General features: G+C 40.4%; 1 protein-coding gene across 3 annotated transcripts in view; it reads right to left on the reverse strand.

The window, feature by feature from the left end:
* Positions 1 to 10,420, reverse strand: part of RAB3GAP2 (RAB3 GTPase activating non-catalytic protein subunit 2) — a 48,507-nt gene extending 38,087 nt beyond the window's left edge. The window contains exon 1 of one of the 3 annotated variants that reach the window (XM_071739700.1): positions 10,233 to 10,420. Coding sequence is in view for 2 of the 3 variants with exons in the window: in XM_071739699.1 (XP_071595800.1) it covers positions 10,233 to 10,341 (109 nt within the window). In the remaining variant the exon portion in view is untranslated. The remainder of the gene's footprint in view (positions 1 to 10,232) is intronic. The other 2 variants (XM_071739699.1, XM_071739698.1) reach the window with 2 other exon arrangements.
* Positions 10,421 to 10,981: the final 561 nt, after the last annotated feature.

Raw genomic sequence — 10,981 nt, forward strand, 5'->3', positions numbered from 1 at the left:
CCTGGTACAACACAGATGCCTGGATACTTCCACAGAGGCTCTCTGCACTTTACTACAGCAAATTATTCAATTAAATTTCTCTTTTCTCAATTTCTCCACAGCCATTTGAAGCCAAGATGTATCTTTAGCTTTATACAGCAAGCTGAAGCAAAGAGTGAAAGCATAAGATGAGGGAAATCCTACACGTCTACTTGACAAAAAGTTACCCAGCAGGTACGGCGACCTAAGATCTCGCCATAAAATTTAAGCTTTAGCTTGATTTATCTAATTATTTCTACTCCAAAGACAACAAAACCCCAAAAAGGCAGAGAGAAAGTAAGAAGACAGCAGGCTCTCTCCAGCCCTTCAGGACTGTTTGTGTCTATCCCTCAACATTTTCCTCACTGGCATAACTTACTGCAACACACCAGAAGAACCATACATACACTATTTTATGAGAAACTTTATTTCTATACCTAAGTAAAGTATCTTAGTTTCCATAATGGTGGATTTTATTTTGATTTAAGTCAAATGCAGGAGCAGCCTGTAGCAACATTCACAGCAAAAGACAGTATGTCCCCTGAGCAAGGGACAATGCAGATCCTAACACCACCACTCCCAAAGCAAAAGCTGAAGCTGTGGCCTCTGAGGGGAAAAGGGGAACAAATACCTTTATTATTCACCTCTTTGCATGACAGCACAGAGGAAAATTGATGAGAACTGAATGCTATACAGTAACCTCAGAGAAAACACAAGCTTTCAACATACCTCAAACACCTGAGTAAATAGATCCACAGAGACAGCCTAATTCTCAGCTGTCTTATGAGTCAATATAATAATAAAGTTTTACATTATTTAATCTAAAAATACAGAATTTGATGTGAATGTAAAAGTCTAAGTAAAAGGTAATTATGCACAGATATTCAGTAGTAGTAGATGTAAATTCTCAACCACCACCATAACTGGGACCCTCAATAAGTCAGGAAGCATCCCAGCAGCTCAGTAGAAAAGCCAAGCACTGACCCACCTAGAAGCACTAGCATGAAATCTGAAGCAGAAACTTCAGTAAGACTTCAAGATTTTTCCAAGGATTTATTTCATGTTTTCCATTAACTGATGCCATGGCTACATTTAGTTTTAAGACGTTTAAATGCCATGTCTCAAATCAGTTTAAATTTAGTTTTAAACATGCAATATTTGCCATTTTGGAGGGTCAAGCAATATTGATAAAACAGTTTGTATCACAAACACTCCAATTTTATTTGGTGTAAAAACTCAGATTCCTTTGCCACCAAACAAAGCAACAGAGAATCCAAACAAAGCAACTGAGAATCCTGCGCAAGAAAAGAGAAATCTGTATTCTGTCTGTTCAGGCAGATTTTTTAACTTTTGTATGGCTAATGAAGACAAAAAGATCTTTTAAAAATTGCAGCTTAAAAAAAGGCTTTCCACCAATGCTGTTGAGAAGGTATTTCTCAAAACTGTAGAAGACAAAACAGCCACTCCATTAATAACCTTTATTAAAATTGAAAGGTCTGTACCATCTACAGGGTGAGTCAGCCTGTTCTACTGCACCCTCATCTGACTCCACCATTACTTCAGGCTCACAGTTTCATGTTCATTTGAAGTTGGAATTTTTCCAGTGTACACATATATAAAGCAGAATTATGGCAAATACTTTTGAATACATACTGCTAGAAGACAGCAGCAGCAAACTTCAATGCTTAGTTTTAGATAGCTAATAAAATTCTACTTCTGATTGCATTTTAATATCTCAAAAGGCAACAAAATGTCAATTCTATAAAATCAATGGACAAAAAGAAATTTGTCAGTGTGCCACAGTCTAGAGAGAAACATGACCATATCCAAGAAACCTCCCTCTACAGCACACCAACTTTTCCAAGAAACTTCAGCCACTTCAATTCTGAGACTGAACACCCAACATAAAACTGAGCATTCTTGCTACGTCTTTGCAAATAGATTATTACAACCATGAAAATCTTTCTCGGAAGAAGCTACATGAACTGAACAAGAGTGTTAAAATGAGGTAATGGTGAGGCACTATCCCACTGATGAAGCTGCAGAGATGCTACAGAATGCTGGCAGCATCTCCTCCACCTTATAAGGGTTTACAAGCTTGCTTCTCCATATCCAGCCTCCATATTGTATATAGACTGACCCTGCAAGAACTAATTGTGCATTTCTCAAGCTCCTGCATTCATTCTTTCCTTCTTTCCATACATTAGTTCCTTTTAGAGAAAGAAATTTAAAAAGTCATTAATTAAAAATTACTCTCTCCACCATTTAATTCAGATACTTGACCTATGCAATAGCAAATGAAGAAGGTTATTAAACAACAGGCAACTAATCTCTGAAACGAGAGAGAAGCAGAGGGACACACCTGCCACGCTTTAACTCAAAGAACACTGTTATTCACCTGTAACAGTGAATTACAGAATATCCCAAGCAAGGTATCAGCTTGCAGAGACTTTTCCATCCACCAGCACCTGGCACTGATCATCATCAAGTTAGAGATGACACAGGATTTGTCTACAATGAAGACTGCGAAGAAATACCCCACCGTTTTCCTTTAGTACTTAGAACTGTGCAATGAAAGGCTTTATCTAGTAGTTGATATGTAAACAAGCCCTAAAAATTTATTGATTTACATTTTTTTCCAATCCACTTTTGGGAAAAATCAAGCTTTCCTGTGCCAATCTACACTATTACGCTCCACCTCTCACCAACAGTAGATGTCTGTCTCTGTTTTGATAAAGCAGCAACAATAGGTCAGATTTTGTTTTATTACAGAGATTGCAAAAGTGAAAGTTCAACATACTAGGTCTAATAGAACCACTCTTCAATTTGAAGCACAGAGCATTAAAGCATTTCTGAAACTTTAGAGATGCTTTAAATGCTGCACATTTACAGCATTGGTGCTACTTTTTAAAGAAAATTTGTTTCAAACTTATTTTTCATAAACTTAAGACTTAAAAGAATAACTCTCCTGATAACTGTGTTTTTCTTAAAACAAACAAACAAAAACAAAACAACAAAATGCACTAAAAAACCCCCACAAGAACTGAGTAGAGGAAAACCTTAGCAGTAGATTTACACCAGTGAGGTATGACTGACTTTTACGAGATCAAGTTCAATATGAAAGATGTTTTTACTCAGTCTCAGACTTCCTACCCAAATCAAAGAATAACTCTGAGAGTGCAGAAAAACACCAGTGTCCTCCCTACCAGAGCAGCATGATGATCAGGGACAGGCAGCAGAAGCCTTTCCCTCCTGCCCTGATGTCTATGTTCCAGCTCTCTGAAGCACAAGAGGACATGGTTGGCATGGACTGACCCTCAAGAGTCTATGTTTGCCCAAGTGAGAGAGCAGGTGTTAAAAATTGGACCCCCCAAAGCTACAAAGGTCAAACTACCCTTACCTACATTGATAAATACCTTAAAACCAAGTACGTTTATATTCATGATTATTCTTTGCAAAATAAATAAGAAAAAATTCAACTCGTACACAAGTCAATAATCTGTCTTGAACTAGTTTTACATTATTAGCCATGAAGTATCAAGCTGCATGAGCCACAAAACCATTACAAACACTGCTTGTACATATAATAATGATAAATAAAACCAAGTCGTGCATCAATTTGTTTTATATATTACTGTATTGGTTTTGGCTAGGATAGAGTTAATTTTCTTCATGGTAGCTGGTATGGTGATGTGTCCTGGATTTGAGTAATTAGTAAAGAAATAGAAGCAGCTTCTTCTTTTCCATCCAAGGAACTTTAGAAGTGGTCATAATCTTCTTGCTATTTATTATAATCTTGCTATTCATTAATCATAGGCTATTTATTTCCAAAGCTCCTGTGCTGTTGAGAAGGACAAATATATTTAAGGTCTGTTGCCAGCATTACTAGGAAGCCCCTTTTGAGATAAGTGTTTGTTTTATCACTGCAGACATCTATCTGTAAGTGGAAAAAAAATTACATTCAAACTAAGCTCCTTAATTTGAAAAGAACAACTTACTATTTCTTCCTTTAGATGGTCACACTTGCTTTCAAAGAATAAAAGATGACTAAATTAAAAAAAAAAATCCAGGTACTACAGACATTCAAAGTAATACTGCAGATTTCCATAGCTTATAGTTGTGACTTAACTCCAAAACCAAAAACCTGAGGTACCACAAGTGAAAAAAAACCACCTTTGTGATGCTATTTAAAAAATAGGAAACAAATGAAATGGATTATACACAAAACACAGTATTTCAGCCTTTTTTCAGGTGCAAGTGATAGCTTATGCTATAGCAAGAAAGAAAGAAATCTAGCCACTAAAGGTGCTAAAGCAGCATAAAATTCAGAAGATAACTTGGACAAAGGACTCTGACACCTTTCCATCACACGTGTGTAAAGCGTGGCATTTTGTCTTCCCCGTATCTCAGAATGTATTAACAATCACAGTTGTAACACTACTCAGGTAGAAGGCCCATGCTTGTAGCATTTTACATGAAAACTGCAAGAAAGGAATCTTAAATGTATATAGTTCCATTTAAAGAGGAAAGATCTGATTAAAGAGCCAATATAAAAGAGCTTGTCAGAAGACTCTTCAATAGAAAGACTCTCCAATAAGAGGGATACAGAAACAGTTAAGAACAACCCTACTGCTAAGTACAATCTAGAATTTGATTTTGTAATGTATTTTTTTTTCTTTGTAACATTGTTTGCAGCTCTGAAATAAAAATCCTGGTCTTCTGTATTTCTGAATTAAATTAGCTGATCTAGATAAAGCAAAGCATGCAAGCAGAACTCCAAAGATGACATTTAGAAGCACTGGGCTGAAGAGCACTTTTCAGGATGCTGTCAGTTTAACAAGGATGGATTTTGGATACAGATTCTTTTGCCAGTCTTAAACCATCTTTCTGACTGCAAAAAGCAGCACTAAAGTGACACCTCATAGCTCTGAGCAACCCCCCAAATCAGGGGGCTGGTTTTTTTCCTCCTGCCCCAGCTGCAAAACAAAAGCAGCATCCCAAAGCTGTGCTCTGTGCCACAAACTGCTTTGAAGCAGCCAGCTCACAATCACAGATAAAAATATCATTATTTGGGCACTCCCGAGGATAACTTTGGGTTTGGTTTCTTTTCCTTACTAGTGTCATTTAAGTAATGGGAGATAAACACATTTGGGAACTAAAAATATCTGCACATCAGATAGTACAGATTTTTTTAATTTCATCTTAACACCCCCAGAGTTGAGCAAGCAGCAGTCCTACCTGGCTATGTCACTGAATTGCTGTCATCAAGCCTACTGAATGTTTTTAAAACACAGTTCAAGCTCAGAGTCTGCTGGATGAACAGAGTCATACTACTTCAAATAAACTGGAGTTCCATTTCCTCAAATGAAAAAGATGATAGAAAATGTTATGTCTTTATTGTTCAATTTTGTACTCGTTTCAGTTAGACAACTATTAATTTCTTAATGCTAAAATTCTATTATGACCATGAAGCTTTATCACATTTTGCACACAAGATAGATTTGTAGGCCATGTATGCCTTGGAGACAGTTGTATAATGAAGCTGACTGTTAAAACTGTTTTCTGATCTAGACAACAAACATCCCAATATATCTCCAACACCGCAAGCTGTCAATTTAAATGCAATGCAAATACTTTTATTTCCAGTGTTTGCACATCTGGAACAGCAGTTTTCAAAATCACTTAGACAGCAATGGGCTCCAGTTCCACAGAGGATTTGTGCATCATTTTTAGCATTAACTTTTTCCAAAAATCGTAAATTCTCAAGCTTTTTTAGTTCCGTGCATTAAAATACAGAAAAGCATTCAACCCTTTCTTTCCTAGAGAGCAAAGCCACTGAGAATTCCATATGAATTATGTTTACCCAGTTTACTCCATATCACCATTTTTCTTTAAGTCAAGTGAGGCAAGACTTCCTCACACTTCTTCCAATATGCACAACCAAAAAGTAGCCATGTATTTGTATAACTACAGAACAGTGGTCACGTTAACAGTCTCCCAAAATTTCTTAATTTCAGCATTGCAACATTAGCCATCTTAATACACAATTGAGTAATGCAAGGAGAATTACATGAATGCGTCTTTCTCCTGGTTCCTGATGTGGGAGGAAACAGGCACCTGTACACTGACTCTAGATGAGGTTCAAAGGAGGAGGACACTGTCTTTTCCTCCCCAGTTTACCAGACAAGTAGATCCTTTGCACAAACTAGACACACTGTTGGGCTACAGTTAAAGACTAAGTGAAGCTGTAGTTAGTAGGATGCTGCCCATTATCTTTTTCTAGCATTGACTGTGTTTAAATGTTTAGCTATGCAAAGGAAGGAAAACAATGAAGTTCCCTTACAATAAAAATACAAAACTGTTTAAAAAATTTTAGTCAGTTGCCTACCATCTGTATTTTTAATATATGTAGCACTTAGATGAGCCTTTAAAGATGAAAATGACAACCTAGACTAACTTATTATAATTAAATGTCACTGTAAAATACAACTGAGAAGGTGCATCTTTTTTACTCATCCTAAAGGCATCTAACTTCTAACTTTCACTGAAGTTAAAGTATCATATAGTGATTTAGAAATGTACACTGCTTGCATTTTCAGAATTTTAAAAATTATTTTCATTTAAAATACTTTTTCCAAAACCACTTTTATATTTAACCACCCTAGACTGCAATGAAGCCAGACTCACAGAAAATATTTTTATTAGAATGAAAAAAAAAAATCACCAAAGATAAAACAGCTGAGAACACTAAGAAACAAAAGATAAAATCTATAGCTTCTAACAGAATGAAAGGGGTTGGAAAGGACCTCTGGAAATCAAGTCCAACTCCGCTGCCAAAGCAGGATCACCTTAGTGCAGGTCACACAGGAATGTGTCCGGACGGGTCTTGAAAGCCTCCAGAGAAAGACACCCCACAAGCTCTCTGGGCTGTCACCCCTACAGTGAAGACATTTTTCCTCATGTTAAAGTGGAACTTCCTGTGTTCCAGTTTATGTCTGTTGCTCCTCGTCACATATATTATGTATATTATATATCATGTATTATTTCTCATATATCTCTATTATAAATTATACTATAGATAATTTTGCTTATTAAAATATTTAATATTGATTTTCTTATGGTAGTCAACATTTTTCATTAGTTATAAATACTTATGGAAGAGTTTCCATACAAATGCTGTGTACCTTTTTAAAAAACAAAACAAAACAAAACAAAACAAACAAAACCACCACACATGAAAAAATTAGTCAATAAAAGGTGCTTGTTCTCCGTTTTAAGATAAAAAAAAATTATGATTTTGACATGTGTTTATTAAGCTATGTTTGGTCACATATAAGCAATTACATATATATATAAGTTTAGCACAAAAGCTGAATTGGATAACAGCTGAACCTATTTGTTTTGTTGAACGTCTCAGTAAAAACAAACTACTGGTTAGGGTTTGGTTGGTTGGTTTATTCCCCCTCCCACCCAAACTGTAAAAAGATCAAAGCAGATTAAAACTCATGTTTTTAAATGTACAACTTTAACAAACTACTGTTTTGGAACAGTGCATTCTGCCAGTGGAACTGTTTTTACTAAAGCATTCCTGATAAAAAAAGCCATTTATTTATATCTTGCTTTGTTAAAAATATTTGCCCTGGCTCTGTGCCTTAACATGCAATATATATATATATACATATATACATATGTGTATATATATATATATATATATACAGCTTAATTTCTATGCTGCGTAGACCACAAAGGAGCAGCAAAACATTTGGAGAAACCAGTGTTATAGAAGAAAATCCCTTGCTCCACCCAGCCAAACCAATTTTTTTCTAACTTAAAAGAAGTTATCTTATTTAACTTAAGATATCTCTGCTAATCATAAGGTTTTTCTTCGTGTCAAAGATGAATGCAAAAAGGATTTATGTTTAAAAGTGGCTAGTTGACCGTCTTACGTGTCAGTCACTGCGACCTCTTGCCTGCTGGCATTCATGCTTATTTATTCTGAGCCACAAAACCAGCTGTGGTATCAAAGAATTGTAGGCACAAATCCAAAAGATTGCAAAAAGTCAAAGTGAGCAATATTTGGAAAAATACTCAATTCTGACACTGTCTTGATGACAAGCAAGCAAATACAGAAACAGTCCCAAACACAGCCAGGTCATTACAATGGAAGAACAGCACATTTGGGAATGTGCATAATCTTTGCTTCCATCATTTTTTTAGTCTTGCAACATACCAAATGTTTCCTTGCTTTACAGCTGCCATTTGATAAATCCACTCCAACAACAGTGTCCAAAAGTTATTTCACATAAACTTCTCTCACATGTACCACCAAATAGGAAGTATTTTAATTTCTTTCATTACACTTTCAGAAACACAAACACGTAACAATCTTTTGCTTTTATCTCCAGTATTGAAGAGGCACTAACAGGACCCTAATGGCATCTGAAGGGGACCTACAAGAAAGCTGGAGATGGACTTGTTAGGATGTCAGGTAGTGACAGGACTACAGGAAATGGATTCAAACTAGAGGAGGGTAGATTTAAATTGGAAGCTAGGAAGAAGTTCTTCACCATGAGGGTGGTGAGACACTGGAACAATTTGCCCAGAAAGGTGGTGGAAGCCCCATCCTTGGAAGTTTTTAAGGCCAGGCGGGACAGGGCTCTGAGCAACCTGATCTAGTGGGAGGTGTCCCTGCCCATGGCAGGGGGGTTGGAACTACACTATTTTAAAGGTCCCTTCCAACCCAGAAAATTCTGTGATTCTATAATGAATAAAATTCAGTCTTGAACACAAGCTTACACACCAAAAAGCCCAGTAAGTACAATAATGTGCATACCAAAGTTTTGGTGGTAAAGCTACCTTATTATATAGCTTACTTTAAAAACCTTTTCCACAACTTTTTGTCATCTTTTTACCAGAACCAGACAAGGGCCAATCATTTTAAACTAAGGGTAGATTCAGACTGGATTTAAGGAAGAACTTTTTTACAGTGAAGGTGGTGAAACACTGCAACAAGCTGCTCAGAGAAGTTATGGATGTCCCATCATCAGAAGTGTTCAACACCACATTTGCTCAGGGCTTTGGATCAAACTCATCTAGGGAAAGATGTCCCTGCCCATGGCAGGGCAGGTGGAACTAGATCGCGTTTAAAGCCCCCTTCCAACATAAACTACCCTATGATCTCCTCCCTCTTTTAATTCCCCAATAGACCTTTTAAACTTTTTAAGTAAGCACGTTCCTGCTTTCGCTGGTAGCTTTATCCACAGTTACAAGGACTTCACAAGGATCCTCATTAACCCCTTCAAACACTATTTTTCCATGCTATTGCCAGAAGACCACAACATCAGCCAATTATAATTAACAAACGACAGCACTAATAACATCCAGGTCAGTGTCTTATTTCTCCGTGCTGCCTCTCTATCCTGGGCCTGGATCTGTTGATCCTTCTTCCTTGAGAATACAGCTTCTGTTCCCGACAGCACAGCTTGCTCTGTGCATGGCCTCATACAACAGAAATCTGATCCATAACGTCACCCTTTGGTCGCTCTAAGATTTATCGTCTTTTAATTTCAGCTGCCAAACTAATCTTTAGTATACTTCCAGGGTGTTTTGCATTATCAGACAGCCCAGCATACAGAGCATTTGTTAACTGCACTACAACATCTTCAGACCAGACAGCCACACTCTCTTGGCAAGAAAATCATAAACTTTTATCTCAAAGTTTGAGGCACAAGGGGTCCGTCACCCAAGAGCTTCACCTACACGCTACAGGATGTGGAACACGAACAGCCGAACATCTGAAACTCCCCCACGGCAGGGGAGGTCAGGACCTGTGGGTGAAGATGTGGCACCCGGTGCAGAACACCCACCCGTGACAACCCTTTTTCACATCAACGACGCCAAACACTCAGCTACCCGCAGCCGCCACCTGCACGACCCCGGCGCATCACCGACCCCGCGGGGACGGTCGGGAGTGCGGGGACGAGCGATCCCGGAGCCCAGCGCGCTGCGCCGGCTTCCCCTGCGGGCAGACACGGCTGTGGCCACCGGGCAGCGGTCAGGGTCCCGACGGGGCACTTCTCCGCCAGAGGGCCGGGATCGCCGCTGTACCGAGCTCCGAGGGAGCCTCGGGGAACAGCCCCGCCGCAAGCCCTACACAGGGCCCGCCGGGCCGAACCGGTCCCGCTCCCCAGCACGGCAGGACGGGGTGGACTCACTGCTCTCCTTGGCGGGCGCGGCGCTGCCCTGGCGTCGCTGGGGGCAGAGGAAGTCGCGGGCCGCCTCTAGGTCTTGGAAGTGGCCGAAGGGAACCAAAGCGCACGACATGACGGTGGTGGCGGTGGTGGCACCAGCGCCACAGCCGCACAACCCGGAAGCGCTCTCTGCCTTCTCCTCCCTCGCTCGCTCGGCCGCGCACGCGCGCCGCGGCCCGCGCCTTCCCGCGTGGGGCGGGGGCTGTCACGTGACCCGGGCGGGCGTGGGGCAGCGCCCAAGGGGGCGGCCGGAGGACCGGGAGCGGGACCGCAACCAGAACTGGGAGCGGGCTTTTCTCCTTTTCTTTTGTTGGGCTGTGGTGTGGGTGGTTGCCGGCTAGAAACAGTGGCCCTGTGGCGAGGCGGTGGGAGCGAGAGCCGTTTCCCCGCCGTGGTTACTGAGCAAAGAGCCGCCGACGTGTTCCGGTTTTCCCTGTCTCGGAGCGGACCGGCTGCGGTAGAAGCTGCCGTATGCCTGCGGCCTCGGGGCTGGCTCTGCTCCCGGCCCCCGTAAGGGCTGCGAGGGCCCGGCCTTGGGGAAGCCTGGAGGAGGAGGAGGAGCCGTCAGAACTTGTGTTGGGTTTTCAGGGCCAACTCGTCATGCAGTCAGTGGCTGTAATTGGCATGCGGGAGTTGCAGGGATGAGACACAGGGCACTTGGCAGGGAAGGCAGCTTCCCAGCCGGCATGAGTCTAAAGCATAGTGCGGGATGC

The sequence above is a fragment of the Heliangelus exortis genome, chromosome 3 (assembly GCF_036169615.1).
Source record: "Heliangelus exortis chromosome 3, bHelExo1.hap1, whole genome shotgun sequence".
In the NCBI taxonomy this organism is placed as follows: domain Eukaryota; kingdom Metazoa; phylum Chordata; class Aves; order Apodiformes; family Trochilidae; genus Heliangelus; species Heliangelus exortis.